The 20,196-nt window shown below is 38.4% G+C and overlaps 1 protein-coding gene across 18 annotated transcripts in view; it reads left to right on the top strand.

The window, feature by feature from the left end:
- The window catches only part of NRG1 (neuregulin 1), a gene marked incomplete at its 3' end in the record, with an annotated part of 220,487 nt that overhangs the window by 186,231 nt on the left and 14,060 nt on the right, over positions 1 to 20,196 (top strand). For 4 of the 18 annotated variants that reach the window (XM_082374985.1, XM_082374982.1, XM_082374970.1 and 1 more), the window contains 6 exons: positions 3,368 to 3,426; positions 10,060 to 10,083; positions 14,784 to 14,886; positions 16,381 to 16,507; positions 18,876 to 19,006; positions 19,818 to 20,024. In XM_082374985.1, the coding sequence (XP_082231111.1) occupies positions 3,368 to 3,426; positions 10,060 to 10,083; positions 14,784 to 14,886; positions 16,381 to 16,507; positions 18,876 to 19,006; positions 19,818 to 20,024 (651 nt within the window). Of the gene's footprint in view, positions 1 to 2,713; positions 2,782 to 3,367; positions 3,746 to 10,059; positions 10,084 to 14,783; positions 14,887 to 16,380; positions 16,508 to 18,875; positions 19,007 to 19,817; positions 20,029 to 20,196 lie in introns of those variants that run through there. The other 14 variants (XM_082374984.1, XM_082374981.1, XM_082374973.1 and 11 more) reach the window with 7 other exon arrangements.

The raw sequence follows: 20,196 nt of genomic DNA, 5'->3' as shown, positions 1-20,196 counted from the left end.
TCTTGAGTCCTCCCTGACTGGTAATACATTCAGAAGAAATGATGTCTGGGTTTTTGCACAGTGATTCCATGTGTGAGGGTGACTCCCAGAACCTTCGTGGTAAGAGAAACCTTTGATAATCACTTAGTTAAATCCTTTCATTTTATCCCTGAGGACAGTTGAGGCCCAATGAAGCCAAATGGGCTTCTCACATCCAAGCAGCAAGATTCTGTGATGCCGGATTAGAGGGCCTTTTGGAGGTCAGGATCCCTGACATCCTAAACTTTAATGTACAAACAGATCTCTTAGGGATCTTGTTAAAATATAGATTCTTATTCAGTAGTTATGGATGGGGGCCTGAGATTCTATGTGTCTACTAACAAGATTCAAGGAGATGCTGGTGCTATTGGTCCTTGGACCCCACTTTGAATAATAATGCGGCTTTTACGCTAAGAAAATCCATCTAAGTGAAGGTAAACAGTAGCGAAAGGAGAGTTCTGGTTCGGATATAGCTGATAATTCCAAAAAGGATTGGCATACCTTAAGCAGATCTAGTGTTACTGCACCAAATATTCTATTGATATATCATCTTATGATAGAGATAAACCACCATTTCATAATGCTAGTTTCCTAGGAAACATCATCTCAGGAGTTTGTACGAATTAGAAAATTGATTGGGTAAGATTTTTGATCCCCTTCATCTAGTTGTCCTGTGCCCAGTGATCTCAAAATTGTCATCCTAGATGCATAAATGACAATCTTCTAATAAATGCGTTTCTTCTCTTAAGGGACTCATGATTTCTCAGCTATTTGTTAATTTCATGATCCTTAAATAATACGTGCATTTCTTACCTCTAATGGTTCTCTCTCCCTCTCTCTCTTCTCACACACACACATACCATATTCACATATCTTATACCATGTTCTTTGTATGAAACAAGTGGATTATTGTGTGATCAAATTAAGAATTTAAATTTTTAAGATGAAATGGTCATTATAGAATATATTCTTAGTTCTGAAATTACCTACTTAATTATAGTGTATGTCTATATGGATTTATGTAGTCCTGGTTCAGAAACAAATATACAAATAAAAACCCCATGTACTTCAGACATTTTTATGTCAAATAAGTTATATGGAAAACAAGTGTCCATATATTTTTCTTAAATTACCTGTGAAGACACTCTTATTGAAGCATGTAGAATGACATCTTCATGAGAAATGACCCAACCTCACAGGTTATAGTTCTTATTTCTGTATTTCTCTAGGCAGATCTTCCTCTACTCATTGAAGCGAAAATATTATAAACGAAAATAACGTTCATTTAAAAAAAAATATTTTGAAGAATTGAAAAAACTATATCAATACAAGATGTTTGTTGTTAAGCTTATTGATATTATTGTTAATGATCATAATTATACTTTGTTTACCCAAGTACTTATAGGACTGAAAATCTGGAACTGCTAGTATTTATTCTTACAAGCCATTCTTCATGAAATAGGTGAAGTAGATGTACCAAATCACTTGAGAACATTTTTTGGCACTGAATTTGGCTTTAAGGGAAATGAAAAAAAATCAGCCTTATATTAGCAAAAATGAATCATTTTATTCACATCTCTTTGATGCCAAAAAGATGGTGTTTATTTTTATTTACTCTGGAGAAGAAAGGGTTGTAAGTAAATCATGAGGTGTGTGCATGACGGTTATGGCCTAGGTGAACTATTAATAATAATCATGGCTATGGGTGTGGAGCACCTGTGAGAGGTATATTTGCGTCCTGGAACTTTTTGATGACCCTATTTATTAGAGTATGATACTGGGTAAAATGAATCCATTCTGAAATGCTTTAGTTACTGGAGTGACAGCAACAAAAAGAGCAATTGTAAAGGACTTCCATATTTAGGCACAGCCCCATCACAAGCCTTGAAGAACAATATTCCACCAGGATTCTGGAATTTAGATAGGCAAATGTATACGAGTGAGTAAAATGTAAATTTTATACAGTTTCAAAACAATTTACCCTAAATGCAAAATGACATTTATTAAATACCTCAGTAGAGGAATAACTGTTTAAATTTTAGAAGTGTATTTGTCTTTGACTTGGGATAATTGGATGAAGTGAAATTTGTACTAATAAAAATCTGCCTCTTTCATTCACCATTAAAAATAAGACCTAATTTCTAATATCTTTAAAACAAAAAGGGATATAGTTTTTCTTGTCAGTAATCACTAGAGTGTGAAAGTGCTTGACTTCTATTGTAGTTTGTTGATTTCACTTATAAAGATACCTATGAAATGAAGTACAAAATTGTGTCTACAAAAGAAAAAGCTCAGAATTATTTAAACAATAAAAGATGGTGGATGGAACATTATAAGCTCTTACCAAAACCAGTGTTTTAACATAGTGAGTCAATTGATCAGTGACAACTTCAGAAATGCCCAAGGGAAAATAACTTAGCTGCCCAGAACTTGCCACTTCTTTTCAACTTTTCAACCTCACTCTAGTTAAATTTCAATTAACTGATTTTATGAAGACTGAAGCAAACAACAGAAACATATACCCCATAGTTTTCATGGGACATGGTTTTCTAAATGTTTTGTCTTCTCCTTTCTTTTATGTTGTTCAGCTACCAGGTCATTTGTAGGAGTCTCCATACTCCATAGGAGGAAAATTGCCAGTCTGAAAGTTCAGTGTCTTTAGCGTTCGATTGCTTATTACATTTTTACCCTCTAGGTGCCAACCTGGATTCACTGGAGCGAGATGTACTGAGAATGTGCCCATGAAAGTCCAAACCCAAGAAAGTATGTTAAAATAATCTGAAATTTGCTTTCTCCCCCAAACTACAGCAACAATCACTACCACTTGGTGGTTTTACAACTCAGTTGTGACTGATTCCTTTTGTTCTAATTATGGTTTAACTACTCAGGGCATAAACCCATTCAGTGAGACCTTGTTTAACTGTGTCTCAACACAGACCCCAAAGGTCATCAATTTTATAAAAGAATGACCCATCAGGATGGTCAGTGATGCTGGCGATCATGGCGGGCCAGCCAACCAGAACTCCTTTCCTTCCAACATTTTGGACCAATGCTGTCAAATAGAAAACCTAGTTAAAGAAAACATCCGCTTTCACTTCAAGTGACTCCCTTTGAGAGAACGCAGTCACTTAAAATGCTGGGATCTTTCTATCATTTTTGTCCAAATTTTTAACCCTTTTGGGGGAAATGCCAGAGTCTAAAAGCCATGATTAGGACAAAGACTCAGTTCCTGAGGGTGAACTCACCAAGTTCAATCAAATGTCACTGAAGGAGCTTCTTTCTAGCATATATTCACCTCTTCTCTTTTTCTCTGTTTTTTCTACCATTGTTTTTTTGTTTCTTCTCTCAGGTGCCCAAATGAGTTTACTGGTGATCGCTGCCAAAACTACGTAATGGCCAGCTTCTACAGTACGTCCACTCCCTTTCTGTCTCTGCCTGAATAGGAGCATGCTCAGTCGGTGCTGCTTTCTTGTTGCTGCATCTTCCCTCAGATTTCACCTAGAGCTAGATGTGTTTTACCAGGTCTAACATTGACTGCCTCTGCCTGTCGCATGAGAACATTAACAAAAGCAATTGTATTACTTCCTCTGTTCACGCCTAGTTGGCTCTGAGACACTCATAGGTGTGTGAGACTCCGATGTTTCTGAAATTGATCTTGAATAATGTGATACAAAATGATAGTCTATATCACACAGTGCAATGATAATAAAGGCATTTAAAAGTCTCACTTTTATTGATAAAATAAAATCATTCCACTGGACAGTCCATCTTCTTTATAAAATGACCCCATCCTGAAAAGGATGTTTGCTAAGTTGTAACCAGTACACACTTGAAATGATGGTAAGTTCATTTCGGTTCAGAATGTGTTATTTCTAACAAATAAACAGAATAAAAAGAGTGCAGATGTTTCTCTTCATTAACCAGACAGTTTGCATTTAAGTTTAAAAAAAGCACTGAGTAGGAAAATTAAAAACAAACAAACATTTTACAACAAAGGAGATGGCCAGGCTTCTATTGACCTTCTTTAGGAAAAAAGTGATTCGGGTCTAAATGATTTTTAGATGAATTGTTAAATCATTTATTTATGTTATTCTAGTTTCAATAATAATTTTAGGAAAATTGTTTTTTAAAAACATTTATTAGTTACTTTGAAATATCACAGTTCACTGCTAGATATATATTTTTTAATGAGAACTGGGAAATTTTGATCGATTTCTGTGGCTTCATGAAGTCTTGGACATCATTCCTAAAAGACCCAATTCACATTGTATATAATTGCACGGATAACTAAACTATGTATTTCTCCTGCTTTTGTGAACAAGGACTATAGCTTTTAATTCTGGAGCTTTCAAAGCATTATATTTTAAATGGATTCCATATAGTTATCCATTTAGATCAAAGGTTGACAAATTTTTTTCTGTAAAGGATCCGATAGTACATACTTTTGTGTTTGCAGACCATACCATCAGTGTCATAACCACAGAAAACTTGGCCACTGTAGCACAAAAGCAGTCATAAACAGTGCATGAACTCATAAGCATGGCTGTGTACTATTGAAACTTTATTTACAAAAGCATCGTAATAGATCTGTCAACCTCTGATTCAGATCGCCAATTTCTCACCCCAAGAAATATTTCACATAGCGTATTAGGGTATAAATTCATGTAACACAAGAAACAGTGATAGCAATTGGTCATTTGGGGGCTCTAAAAGAATGAGATTTGACTCTTGTATACATGCAAAGAATAAGATTCTGTTCCTTATGTTAACAGACATGGAAGAATAAAGAAATTTCATATGCATTATGGGGAGATTAGGCCCCATACTTTTTTTTTTTTTTAGTGAGGTGGTACTTATTATGTATTTACAAAGGCTACAGATCAAAAATTATGTTACAGAACATTTTATGTTGTGAAAAATTGGTAAATTGGCATTGCTAAATTTTCAAACACGGTCTCTCCTTTATTCAGAATCTTTAAATAAAATGCCTTTAGTGGACAGAATTGTTCTCTCTACAGCTGTAGAATATTGTTACAAAGGTAGATAAGATGGAAAGTAAAAACAGAAGGTAAAAGTAGAATTTTACTTAATATAGTAATTTCCTTTTAGAAATGTGTTTGTATTCAAATGACATAGATTTAGCAAATCCATGTGACTGTGTAAATTCAATACAATTATATTTTAGAATTTAATGAAAATTCTGAACATGTGCATTATACTTAAATTTTTGGAACACCATTGTGCACTGGCAGCAATGTTGAAGTACCAGATAGAGAAAAGCATTAAAAAATGAAGATATTCCCCCCAAATGATAATGCAGTGAGATCTGAGGGTAATAAGCTGAGAAAATGTTCTCAGCTTCTCTTTTAGACCGTTTCCTCTTTCATAAGACATAATTTTAAAATAGCTACTGTGTATTTAATCTGAGTGTGATTCCTTGAATAAATTCTTTAGTGAGCTTTCAGTGGCACTTTTGGAAGATGTCCAGGAAAGCAGCATTCGTATTTAACCTGATTTAACAAAGACTGATAGGAAGCACATTTATAAACAAAATCTGTAGTGACTGTGCATCAGCGCTGCCTCATGTCTGGAAAAGCAAGAGCTTCCAATCAGAAACTGCTTTCCAAAATTGTCTTGCCCAGAGTTAATTTTCTAGCTTCCATGTCTTAAATTCTCAATTTTTATTTCTGCAAACCTTCACATAGAAGGCAGGAAAATAAATGTTTGCTGCTCTGAGAACTTTATGTTCAAGTAACAATGAAGGCTACACAAAAACTAAAAAGTGTTGCCACCATGGTAATGTTTAAAATGTATTTATTTGTTTGTGTTCATAAAGTTTGAAATGCATAACATACATTTTAAAAGAAAAGATATTCCCCAGCTTCAAAGAGAAACATTGTTCAACTTACCAAACCACATTTCCAGTTGAAGAATCACATTCTAAAAGAATGTACAATTTTTTAAATGCTTATTAACACGTAACTTACATCATTAGGATTTAATACAGTTTGTCTGGTCAGGGTGTCCTATGGGACATTTATTGATTTATAAAAACTGATTTAAAATATAAAAGAAAGGAACACATGTATATTTTATAGAGCGTTCTTGAAGGAAGCCATTTTCCTTGAAATAAAACATATTTATAATACTTTCTAGGAAAATATTGTCAAGGTTAGTCAGCTTCAATTTTCACCCTTCTTGACACAGAATTCCTACTTGAAAGGATTGTGTTCATCATTGTGTGTGTGTGTGTGTGTGTGTGTGTGAGCGAGAGTGCATGTGTGTCTCTGTGTGTGTATATATATATATAGACAATCGATAATCAATTTATAGACGTTATAGAAAAAAAAGCACTCACAGCTTCAGTAGTTACAGGCAGTATGGAGCAAATAAATCATGTATAAACTAACATTTAATAGGAAGTAATTATAGAATAGCCCAAATTATAGACTATTTTAAAAGAGTACAATTTTAGAACTTGTAGGCATATTCTCAGAATGAGTAAGCTTAGCCTTAAAAGTATTTTTGAACCATAGGTTACTAGTGCCTAAATTATTTGTGTTGACTTTTCTAAATGTTTTAAAAACTCTCTGAAGTTATTAATTTCTTTATCAAACATATGTATCTTGCTGAAAGTAGAATAAAGACACACTCAACCTATGACAAAATTATCATTAACTCCAGCTGAGCGTTAGTGAGATTTCACTGTGTGTGTTTTTGTGAATGTATCAATACTTGCTCATGGCATATGGAAACTTGGAAGGAAGGAGAGAGTTTCCTATTACATTTCGAAGGGCTCAGTGGCAATATGGGTTGGTATATGTGAAAAAAAAATCTACATTTGTAAAGGTAAGTCGAGAATTAGAAGTCAGACGCTAAATTGCTCCCATTTCGAAATGACATTGACAGGACCCCTCTAGAAACCTCAGAGGGGCAGAAAGTCAAGAGGACACATACCTCTTTGAGATTATTTGCATAAGGAGACCCAAGATGTTAAGGAATAACATCCTGAATGTCTTCAAATTTAACAGAAATTATAATTGCATGTATGGACAATTTCAATTTTTAAAAAAGTTGTTTTCTTGTTCTTTTCTCTAATGCAATCGAAAATTTAAATTAACCTACAGGTTAATCAGTTTTCTTCAAACTATTATAAAATCCTAAAACAAAGGATTAGCGAGTCAATATTTAATAGTTTCTGAAGACTCTTAGATTTAAATTAATTTTTTATATTGCTTACTGCACAGCAGGAAATCACATGTAGAAAAGGAAACTAAATTGTTTACAGTAACCTTCGTGTTTTTGAATTACTAATTTAATTTGAAAAATGGAGTGGCTAGGCAGAAGTTCAATAGGAAACATATGATATGTAATAAGCCTAAGCCAACATTAGATTAAATAGAAAAGATAGAAAGTAATGACCTCTTCAGAAAATGAAAAGTGTTTGTGTATCCTACTTTTCTTGACTCACAATGAAAGAAATGTAGCCACCAATAGTAAAAATAAATTAGAGTAGTATTTGCTACGGGACTAGTGTGAATGATGCATGCTTCCTCTGCTTGTTTCCTTGTTAGGGCTTATAGCCAGAAGAGATTCCAATTTTAAGTACCAATTTCCCTTTGAATTATTGAAATTGGAGCTGCTTGATATGAATGACTTCCCATGAAATGAAATTAGAGTTAGGCTCACAGACTTACCTATAAAACTGTAAATGCAGTAATATGTATGCATGAGCATGCTACTAATTTCATTGAAGACTTAACCAAGCTTTCTACGCAACTAATATAGATAATTAGCAGTGTTCACGTAGGCATGGAATCATGATTCTCTTCTCTGGAAAGAGTTTCTGTAGTTATCTCTTGATTTTAACCCTTAAATTATTACTGACGTAGGAGGAAAAGGCAAGAGATGGAGAGGGTTCTAGGGAGAAAAATTGAGTCACTTTCTCATGGAAATGTGTAAGGAAATTTATTATCAGTTCTTCGGAAAATGAATTTTGGTATCTTGATGTTCCGAAGTTTATATGGAGGAAACAAATGGGGGGAAAAATGTCAATTTGTCAAATTGAATGTTGCACAGAGGCAAGAGAAATTCATTTGGATTAGAAAAAGTTGTTAATTTGGCTGTGAACATTGTGCAACCAAAGTAAACCTACATCCTCTGGCTTTAAATTTATGAAAAATGTAGGTGATTTGCCTGAGTACCCTGGACTCAAGGCAAAGGGAACTCTCTGTTATATAAAGTGCCTCTTTATCATTGTTACTAGATGCACTATCTATATATCTATATCATCTATAGATATAGATATAGATTTTTTAAATCTAGGAAACTTCATTTCCTTAAGAGGTGGCAAGTTTTTTTTAAAATCTAAATTCTTGATATATCCCAGGAGCTATCAGAGTTTTGAGGGCCGTGAAATTAATCAGAAGTAAACCTACATCCATGCAGTAAGTGGCCCAAAGTAAATCTCCAGATATGTCTGTTCCCCAAGCTGTTGCACCCCTCTGCTGTTGGCCGACATACTTCATGTCTCCATTATGCCACAGGGTCACCCTGTGAGGCATGTATCAATATCGTAAGCATTTTGTCAACAAGAAATTAACTTGTCCAAAGTCACTGAACAGGTAAATGGCAGAGAAAGGACCTGAAACGAGGATGACTCCAAACATACTTACCTCCTTTCCCTTCTCTATATGAGGAGCTTTGCTCTGTCCAAACTGATGCTTCTGTAAGAGAAATACCCCCTCTAGCGCATGTTTTCAAATTTAACAGATGCCTTGTCATATTTTGGGGGCTGTCCTGGTATCTCTCTAATCAGTGACCAAGGGAAGAAATATAGACCACAGAACCCCTCTGTTTTCATCCTGCCCCTCCTTCCCACCTGCCTCTCCACCACCCACGCACAAATAAGGAAATCCGGAAGGGCCGCACATGATGAAATTTGGTTAACAACTTTTTGTTTCGAGAATGGAATGTGTCATTTGCAGAGGTTTTTTGGTTTTTTCTGTTTGTTTGTTTTGTTTTTTTTGGCCCCATTTCGTCACTTGAGGCTGTGCAGGTTCTGCTGGCCCTGCAGTCCCGGTCCCTCCTCAGTCAGGTCTGCCACGACTGTGGGCTGTGAGCACACAACTCTGAGTCCCTTTCCCTGGGCCGTCCTGCAGTTTCCCTGGGTGCCTGTGCCCTTCAGCTGTCATCTGGGCATTGGAGCTAAGCACTGGGAAGTGATCATCGAATTGGCTCTTCGTGATTTGAGGAAGCAGTAAATTAAACTTAACTAAAGAACCCAGGAATTGCGTCCTCCCCCCCGCCTCTTTTTTTTTTTTTTTTTTTTTTAAACCAATTGAAAAAGTGAGGCATTCAGAGCTGTCCTATGCCACACAGGAATTATATGGAAAACTGGAAGCAGGCTTCAGTGCCCCAGTGCCCCGTCTGGCTTTTTGAGCAGAAATGTTTGCTCCTTGTCATGTAAGTGGTGGAGAGAATAGAAGGTTTGGAGAAAAGGAAATAGTTTAAAAAACAAAATAACTAAAGCAACAAGAAATATTAGAGCATAGCGATATAAATCCATTGTGATGAAATTTTCCAACCAAATTACTTGGCTTCATCTCCTAGCTCTGCCACTGTGTGTCTTTGGGCAAAACAATTTCACCTCCCCGGAACTTCAAGTCTGCCTTTTGAAAAGAGAAGAATGAAATAATGCCAAATGCCGTCTCTGATGATAAATACAGTATTCTATTCCCAAATAATGAAATAGCATAGAGGAGAGTTCAGCCATACAACTTCTCCCTCAGTAAGGTCTTTTAAGGGTTAATAAAGACACAGTGTGCTGGTATTTGCGCACCTCTTAAAAGAGAAGTTCCCTCTGTGGACTCATGGGGGCGTACCTGAGCACTGCTTCCTTAACCATCCGCCGTTTGTCTGTTCAATGTGCACGCACAGAGCCATAATAGTCGTGTGTAATGTGTTTTGGAGTGCAGTGTATTGCTCTTTTCTGAAACTTTTTCCCTTTCTTTTTTTTTTGTCAACTTTCTGCATTGGCAGAGCATCTTGGGATTGAATTTATGGGTATGGACCAATCATCATTCCTTTTAGCCTGCAGAATTTAGAGCCTATGAGCTGAAACCCTTTTTTTTTTTTTCCCCCTGTCTACTCTTCCCTTTCAGTTCCTAACTAATTTCCTTTCTCTTTAGAAGGGATCATACAGCTATAACAGTGATTTCTTTGCTTTCAATCTATGGTTGGTTTACCAACATGGTACTGAGTGCAGCAGCTTTTAGATTCCCAGCTTTCACTTAGAGTTTAAAATCACCTTACCTGCTGCAAATTCACATATATCCCACGTTCTTTGACTCACTGGTTGATCTGGCCATGCTGTTATTTCTGAGCTGGGGTACGTTGGAGTGGTTTATAAGGCTGTAGGAAGAACCAAACCAGAAGCCTGAGAACAGAAGAAGCTTTACATACATCAGTGTAAGAACACTCCACATTTTAGGCTGATGGGAGCTTGACATACAATGTAAAAATCATCTATTAATATAGTAACATAGCTTTTACTCTGCAACATAATATTATATGCATAGACTTGGATTACTCTGGTTTTCTGGAGATATTCAAGCACTGCTCTGGTCAATTTCATTATCTCATGAGCAAGGAAATAGAAAACAGAATGAAATAGCCTTGTGCTATTTTAGTTGGAAATTCTAGCACTAACAGAATTAAACTTGAGTCACTATATCCCAACAAGTAATCAAATAGACATTTTCACACTGCAAATGTAAAATATCTCCTATGAGCATGTGAATTGGGGGCATACTTCTTTGGAAAGCCTTCACCCTAAAGAGTTGGGAGAAAAGGCCAGTCTTGGGAGGAAGGGGAAGCCATTCTATTCTTCCAGAGGCTCCACAGTGCAGGCCCCCAGGAACGTGACCGTCGGTCAATAAAGCGATGTCCTGATTAAAGGAATATCTGGTCCCCAACCAGCTGGTGTCAGTGACATCATGCGGTGAGAGCATCTTATAGCTGTTGCTTTCGTTTCAATGATAACATCACAGTCTACACCTAATGTACTTCCCATAATTTGTGGAAAATCAGGTTGTTACAAGCTCTATTCGTTCCAGGGATAGAAACTCAATTAATTGCTCATTGCCCCCAAAAATATTCCAAGAGAAAACAATTCATTTGATGGGAATAGCCCCACGTTCATGTGAGTGGTCCTTTGCACATCAGAGAACATCACCCAAGAGTAAGGAACACAAGAGGTCCCACCAACATCCCGCAGGGGGCAGGTGGTCTACACGAGGGGAGTTATCTATTCAGGTTACTTTCCTCGGGATAAAAATTATCCCACTTCTAAAAAGGCTTATTGGCCTTACCTGAAAGGAGGAAAAAAATACCACCATCACCTCCCCTCTTCTCCCTAACAGCGTCTTTCCTGCTTTATCACTTTAGGGTATAATTATTAAATTTAATATTTCTCTTCCCAAACGATGAAGTAGGGTGATGGATATTTCAGATGTATAACCTCCCTCAGTAAGATCTGAAGGGTTAGTAAAGGCACACTGATGTGGTACCCACACCAGGGGTTACCTTGGTAACCTGAAGGTTTGACCTCTTAAGGGCAAACCTTCCAGAGGTTCCAAAGTCCCCAGCCAGCCAGAACATTCCATCCTTAAGGAAAATCAGACTTTAAAGGTCAATTAAAATTGAGACAGCCAAGGCTTCTGTCTCTTGGCCTGGCCAGGTCAGTCTGAAACACATGCTTGATCTCTTTCATTCAATGCATCCAGCCAAACCATAAAGACTCAGAAGTGTTTCAACTCATCAAGGCAGATCCGCCAGCGAGCCTGATGGATTCTTTTTTTCAACGCTGCCTCTAATCTGTTCTTGTCCTATTGACCCTGTCACACTAGGAAAAAAAATAAGGGGGGGGAAAGGGTTTTTTAAAAAAACTCATTGTTTATATTATTGTTCATCAAGTATTTCTCTTTGAACACATTTATTTTGTGAGGGTCACCTGATCTAGTAAACCATTGGAAAATCAGAAACTTAGATGAAAAACATTTAATGCAAACACGCTGATGTGAATACAGAATCCTAATCCACATCTGTGTTCTAGGGGCCTTGGTTTTAATTAGTTCATTTAGCACTTTTCTTTTGCCCTTTGGCCTTTACTGGGCTGCCTTTCTATTTCCATGATTGATTTTCCCAGAAAAACTGTGTCTTCTGACCTAACCTAGGAAGAATGGGCAAGTCATCATATACGATTTGTTCACAAACCCAAATCAGTCTATTTTATAATTAACAACCACCAAAAAACTTGCCAAAGAGTCCATGAGAGGCACGATGCCTTTCCCCCTTTGGCCCTTGGCTAGGTCCTCTTTTTGCAGTTTGCAGAAGCAATTTCCCAGGTTCTTCTAAAGATAGAATGGGAAGATGGCAATGCTACCAAGTGCTTGCCATTTGAAAAGAAGAAAAAAATAGAGTAAGCGAAAGAGGTATAGTAGGGTCTTCATTTTCTAGGCGATGATACTTTTACACTTCTGGTGTGTAACCAGTTCATCACAACCAAAGGATCCCTGCTCTGTGTCCTGCATCCCTGGAGAAGGACCAGTGGGGCGATGCCTTTGCTGCTTAGACTTGAGTGCTGAAAACTGATCCGGGTGCCCGGTCCAGGCGGAGCCTCCAGTGGCATCAGCTCACAGATTAACACCTTATGAAATTGAATTCCCTGTCCTGTGGCTATGTGGGAGGGGAGGTAGGAGGCAGCAGACACTCGCAATTAACATACAAGCATCCACGTGCCACGTCCCCATTTGACTTCTGCGGCACAAAACTACGTGACACCGCTCTATGTCTCCTGGTCCGTTGTCGCCCCGCAATGCACCAGCTGCTTTGCTTTCTAATTGTGGCTTCCACGTGACCGCCAGTCTAGGTTAGGAGTTATGCTGTATGGGATAACCCTTCCAAATCTGCATCCACCTTTCTTCCCACCCCAGCACTTCCTCCCTCTGGTTTTCTTTTATGTATTTATTTTTCTTCCCTTAGTACCAGGCATGTTGTGCCAGGGACTTCAGATCGCTCCTTCACTTCTTAACCTTGTTTTCCCTCCTACCTGGCTTCCTCCCTCTCTCCGTCATTCTGTCAGCCCGTCTGTCCTCTCAGTTTGTTTCTTTTCCACTTCCAACACTTTTGGTTTGTTTTTGTATAATCTCTGCAGCATTCTGGTCTCTTTTACCCGCTGACTTCTCTCTCCTCCTCCTGTTAATAATCAGTGCTCTTATTAATTTGATTTGACAATGTTCCTGACCTGTTAACTGGAATTTGATTACCATGGGCTTGGCTTGTAGGAAATGTTTTGTTTAATGATAAAGTCTACTGTATCATAGAAATTACATTGCACTTTTTCATTTCAAGAAGACTTCCAGAGACTTGCCCTCTCTCAGTAGAGAAAACAAGTGTGGTTGCTTAGACAGAGAATGTAAACTGAAAATGTTCCATAAGGCCCCATGTTGATGTCCAGATAAGAGACCTTCATCGGTAAAATATTCCCCAGTTCTTGACCAGCTTGTTAATCAGAAGAGCAAGTAGAGCTCACGCCGCTTATTATGCCTCAGTTGAGTTCTCTTTCTCATTGAACTCGTGAATATCTCCCAATAATACGTGCGATTGGACTGGTTGGAAGCTTAGCTCCTAAGAGGATCAAGTTCACCATTAAATCAGCCAATCTTGTTAAGAACCTGACCTACCATAGTGTAAGCAAGTTATCCCCACAAAACCCGATTTGCAGATAGAAAGCCTTCCATGAAGCAGAAACTGGTCGCATTGGGGGTACAGCAGTACCTTCACCTGAAAGTTCTAAGCCTCCCATCTCCTTAGTGCAACCGACAGTAGCTAATTTGCCGAGTTGGTCAATGCAGGAGAGTACAACCTATTTCAAATCATGTATCATTTGTGCCAGTGGCTTTGTAGTGCCATAAATTAGGATCGCTAAGTACAACTGGTGAAGTAATAATAATAATTGTTCCTCAAAGGACAAATCTTCATCATGGCCCAGGACGGGACCATCCCACCCATCGTATTGGGGTTTCTCTGATACAGTGTCCTGCTACTCCGTGTCATGTTGCTTATGTTCCCATTTTACTGGTAAATCACAGGGATCCTGCATCAGTTTCGTTGCTAACTACAAGTCAAGCTCATGTTTGCAAATGTCTTTGATTTTCTTTTTTTTTTTTTTTTTTAAGTTAGAAGTGGCTCTTTGTAAAGACCACAGGAATAGGAAATAGCTGGGAAATCCAAAGAGGCTCAGGGTGAGGGAGGGGAGGGGGCTGGGAGGGTGGGAAGAAGAGAAGAAGGAGGAGGAGGAGGGTCCCAGTGGTGCCAATGCCAGCTCCTTTTACTGGTGTTGATTCCTGTTGTCTTTGCAAGAGATTTTTCAAAAAATAAAATCTACCGTTTTAACCAAATCATTATTTTATAATTAATGTTTATGATTTGCCAGTTTAGTACATCTCTATCTATAACTTATCATTAAAGTAATTGAATGATATCATTTTTTAAATTACAAATGGCCCCCAACGGGCTTTGCCATTTTATGCTCAAAACGTAGTGCAGAGTGTGCTGCACCTTAAGTACGTCTGCAAGAGGAATGAACTGTCCCGTGTGTATTGTCTCGTGAACATGGACAATACGGCATGCCAGCCGTTCAGTTGTTAAGTCCTGGCGAGGGCCCGGGGCCTTTGGTGACGTCTGCTCTCATCCCCTTCCAGAAGCGGAGGAGCTCTACCAGAAGAGAGTGCTTACCGTCACCGGCATCTGCATCGCGCTGCTCGTGGTCGGCATCATGTGTGTGGTGGCCTACTGCAAAACCAAGTAAACGTCCCCTTCACCTCCTGTCTCCTTAGCGCACAGACAGCCTGGCCGGCAAGGGCTGGGCAGAAACCCGCTCCGCAGCCTGGTCTTGAAAAAACGGGGCAGGCGCCACAGAGGGATTGTCTCCTTATTTTTTTTTCTCCTGAATAATCCATTTTGAGGACCTTTCCTAATCACATACATTAGGAAGCTTTGCCTATTTGTGTGAAAGCGTTCAGAAGACTTCTGATAATTGACCACAGTCCCACGACCGAAGAAAGGATGGGAGGGAAGGGTTGCTCAGGGACACACGCGAGTGTCTGTGGATAAGGAGCGCGTCATCTCACTGCTGAGGACACGTCCAACCGTACTCAGACTTAGGGGGTAAAGGGAGCATTAGGTGGTGTTTGAAGTGCAGGGGGTTTTTAAAACATGATCGTGATTCATTTTCAATTCCATCTAATTAGGTTACCGGTTCCAATGCTCCCAAAGTGAGAGATGTACAAAAGGAATCTCACAGGAGGAGAATCAAGCAAAACTTGCTTTGAAAGAATAAAAAAGAAACATGAAAACAGATCTGTGTTCGCTTTGTTGGTCCTTTAAGCTGGGTTCATGTTAACAAATACAATTACCGTTTGACATGAATTCTTTCATTTTTCTTTCATACATAGAACTACTTCAAGGCTGAAATAATGTTATTAACAGTTTGGTTTTATTTTGTCACTTCATCATATAAAATCTTGAGCCAAAATTAGTCATGGGACTAATATTACGATCCAAGTTGAGGAACAAAGACAATATGCTCTTATGGCATAAAAGTAAGGGCATGGATGGCATTTTCTTAATGTCCCAGGATTTATTTAGTATGTTGCCAGAATTGAGCAAGCGATAGAGATAAATAAGCCTTCACGGAATCCACCTTATGAGTCTTATTATATTCAGTCTGAATATGTGAATATTCATTCCCTAGATACAGAAAAAAGTGGTAATAGGGTAGGATCATATTATAATTGTGCCAAAATCTACCGGCAAAATAAGTATATATCTTCACTCATGTACAGTTCTATACATACACACACTATGTGTGTTGCACAGATTCAACACTAACTGCATTTTCTTGAAAGACACGCAGACAGGCAAAACTATAAATGAAATCAGCCTTGTCAGTTGCATAGCATGAATTGTTACCTAAGACAAATGACCATCCGTAACACTTAGGCAAAGATGGATTGATTAGGAAAGTTGGGGTATTAGCCACCTCTCAACTTGACTTGTCTTCTTTTTTTTTCTTATCTCTCGGCAGTCCAGTTCAATTTCTGTAAGAATCCCATGCATCTTCTTAAATCTACTTGCTAAGAATAGGTGATTCCCCTCCTGAGATGAAGTGGCACTCCCTCCCTCCTCCTCCCTCCCGACCAATCCACTGCCTTGAATTGTGTGTTGGTAGAAGAAGAATTGACTGTACTGAAAAATGTAAATAATAGAAGAAATAAATGCTCCTTTTTTCCTATCCAGGAAACAACGGAAAAAGCTTCATGACCGGCTTCGGCAGAGTCTTCGCTCTGAACGAAACAACATGGTGAACATAGCCAACGGGCCCCATCACCCCAATCCACCCCCCGAGAACGTGCAGCTGGTGAATGTATGTTGACTCTGGCCAGTGGAAAAGCTCAGCATCTCTCCTCTGTTCAGGCACCTTGAAGTTTATTTTCTAAAGCTCTTAGGCTCTTAGCTGCCGCCATTAATCACCAGGGCTTCCAGGAATCCAAGGTTTCGCCAAGAGAAAATAACGGGAACATTTTTTTAAGTGGATTTGGTGACTGTAAAACCAGCACATTTCCTCTTATAAAGTGTTCATTAAGGGATCGGAATAATCATGTTGGGTTTGTTCTGTAGGGAAACCATAACCAGAAGAAAGAACAGAAAAAAAAAGAAAAAGAAAAATAATAAAATTCATGATACAAGAATCAGAAGGAAATGTTTTTTTTTTTTTATACTTTGGAAATGAAGACTGCTTCAGTCTATAACTGATTAGCCCTGATAACTGAACTAAAGGCTCTAGAGTCATTTATTTTTTTATTAGACTCATTTGTCCGGTGCCTGATGATTTACTGATTCTGATTAACAAAGGGAAACATTAGGGCATGAAAAAGTCAAGGCCATTACCAAACTTGCTTCTCAGTAGCCAAACTAGAAGAATTTAATACTTTCCAACTCTTTCTACATGATGCCAAACCGTCCAGAGGAGATATATCCTTCATCATTCGAAGATATATTTTTTAAATTTATGGAGCATTCAGCTTTTAAGTATAATGAAGTCATCAAATATTAGATTCTGAGAGCCTTTACATAGCTTTTTTTACAGATAAGGGCCAGGGCAGAGCTGGACGCAGCTTTCCTGGCTTCTGGAGTTTTACTCTTCCTACTCCACCATCATTCTTCTTGTTTTCTTCATTCCCCTCTGATGTTTGGCTTTTTATAGGCAAAGCTGGAAGATTATATTGCAGTACCATTTTCTATCCTATAGTTGAAGATGGGTTTTGTGTGGAGCAAATATATCAAAGACCCAAGTTCAGGGTTGCTGGAGGTTCAACCACCAGCAAGTCTTGTAGGAAAGACCTACGGGAGACTGTTAGGTGCTGATAAATTAACATATTTGCTGCTTTCCTCCCCCTACCAGTATGTTCATTGGAATGTTCTGCACAGTTGCTAAATTCATTCACTACTGACACACCTATAATCTGTCACTTTATATAATACATAGGAGGCAGAATGACTGCCTGGATTCCAATTATGGCTCAAGCTATGTTACTGTGAGCTTTAACTTTTCTAAACCCTGTTTCTTCATCATAAAAATAATACCTACCTCAAAAAGTTCTTGCGGGCATTAAAAAGATAATACATATAAAACACTTAGCCCAGTGACATCTAGTGAGTGTTGTATAATTTTTAAACATTATTTTCATTAGATTCACTGAGCTTACATTGCCTTCCAAGGAGCAAGAGTCATTTGGTACGCAGACTAAAAATAGATCGTTACATATGACAATGCCATCTTTTCCTTAAAGCAAAGATCCACATGGAATAACCTTTCCATGGTTAAGAGAACCAGCTATAATTTCAAGCATAATTCAAGTGGCACTTTTTTTTTTTGGTTTCCATGAATATATCAGGTTCTTTTAGAGCCCATAATCCATCAGATTATAAACTGCCCTATTTCATCTAAGACTATTCCTCTCCGTGTCTTTACCTGTTATTTAACTCAATTTGGTGTAAATACTAATAGTGTTTAAAAGACAATTTAAAGATGTCCCTCTCTCACTAATAAAAGGCGGTAATAGCTACTGTGATTTGGTGGTGAAAATAAAGTAGAATCTACTTACACTAAAGATAAGGCCCTCTATTATATGGTTTGTCAAGGTGTGTAACCTTGACAACTGTTGTTAAGTCTTTCAAATCTCTCAGTAGCCCTGTTAGTCTTACCACTGACAACTTAAAAATTTCAACGATATCATTAGGGCACCAATGGGCACTGAGAAATTAAAACAGAAAGGTAGATTCAAAACAGTCTTTTTTCATTCTTCTAGTGACTTGAAATTTGAAACAAGACAAACCATCTCTGTTCTTTTGTTTCACTCAAATATCTGTTCGTCGTTTTTGATTTGCAACAACTATTACAAAAATAAGTATTGGGCCGACTTTTGTATTGAATTCCAGTCATGTTATCAATTGGAAATGAAAGAGAAGAAATAGGCCTGTTTCTGATAAAATGTAGTTGTGATTGTAGGACCTACATCGCATACGTATCCAAAGAGAAATCCATCAACTCCATTTACCTAATTTAAAGACCACAGTAGCTGGGATAGGTTTTGTCATCTGGCCACTGGAAAAATAGAATTTATTATGAAGCATGTGTATCAGAAGAAGAGATTTTTCCGTGTGTGTGCATGTGACATTGTTAGCATTTTGACTTCCCCAAATCTTCAAGTTGTGTCTCTTTGTTTATCCAGCAATACGTATCTAAAAATGTCATCTCCAGTGAGCATATTGTCGAGAGAGAGGCGGAGACGTCTTTTTCCACCAGTCACTACACTTCCACAGTTCATCATTCCACTACTGTCACCCAGACTCCCAGTCACAGGTATGAGAATAAAAAAAACCGCGTGGCATTTCTCTAACAACGAATCTTTACACATCGTCTTTTGCTCTCACTGCCTACAAAAGGGACAGGAGGTACTAATGAGGCAGTGAGGTACAGTAGAATGTATGGCTTGGGACAAAAACAGACTTTGGACATCAAACTGGCTCTGCCACTTAATTGCTGTTTGAATTTGAGCCTCAATTTTTCCGTTACCAGAATAAGGGGAAATAATACCTACCTTATAGGATCGTTGCTCCTTATTTTAGAGATCGTCTTTTCTCATGCCTGACCATTCACAGAATTACTACACTGGGAAGAGTTTGTCTTAGATGCCATATAATACTTAGAAGTTGACTTCTTCCAGAGGTTGGATTGCCCTGGGATATGCACATGAGAACTGGCTAAATAGCTGAACCCTAAACTCTCAAATGCTCTGGTGATATCTGAATACGTGCTACCAAGGGCAGCACTAGACTTCCAAATGGAGCCCATAAGACAAGTGTTTCCTTAATCTAAGACACTCAAGAACAGAGAAACTCTAAGAATACTTAGTACAAAATGGCATTTGGTAAATGTGTGTTGAATGGGTGAACACATGAATGAAGTGTATCCTTGCAAAGCCAGTCTAACTCAAGATTCTGTCTGTAGCAGGCATCTTTATAAACAATTCTATTCTGAGACAAGTAATATCGTAGTGAACTACTGATGCACCAGTCATTCGCAAGACTTGTCAGATCACTTCCTTTCATTTCCATGTGTGCCTATAATTAAAAATCTCTCTCTCCCGTTGCCTCTCACATTTCCTCTGTAGCTGGAGCAACGGACACACTGAAAGCATCATTTCAGAAAGCCACTCTGTCATCGTGATGTCATCCGTAGAAAACAGTAGGCACAGCAGCCCTACTGGGGGCCCAAGAGGACGTCTTAATGGCTTGGGAGGCCCTCGCGAGTGTAACAGCTTCCTGAGGCATGCCAGAGAAACCCCTGACTCCTACCGAGATTCTCCTCATAGTGAAAGGTAAAACCGAAGGGCAAAGCTACTACAGAGGAGAGAGCGTCCCAGTAAGAGAATCCCCGTGAGCACCTGCGGTCCCACCTAAGGAACCCACTCTAATGAGAATAAGGGGCAGCAGTTGCCTGGTCTAGGAGCGCTCCTAGTTGATGAAGCCATCTTTGGGTTTGACTGAACT

The sequence above is a fragment of the Balaenoptera borealis genome, assembly GCF_965194805.1.
Source record: "Balaenoptera borealis genome assembly, chromosome: 21".
NCBI lineage: Eukaryota > Metazoa > Chordata > Mammalia > Artiodactyla > Balaenopteridae > Balaenoptera > Balaenoptera borealis.
The sequence above is the reverse complement of the archived record's forward strand: the minus strand, read 5'-3'. Positions and strand labels throughout refer to the sequence as shown.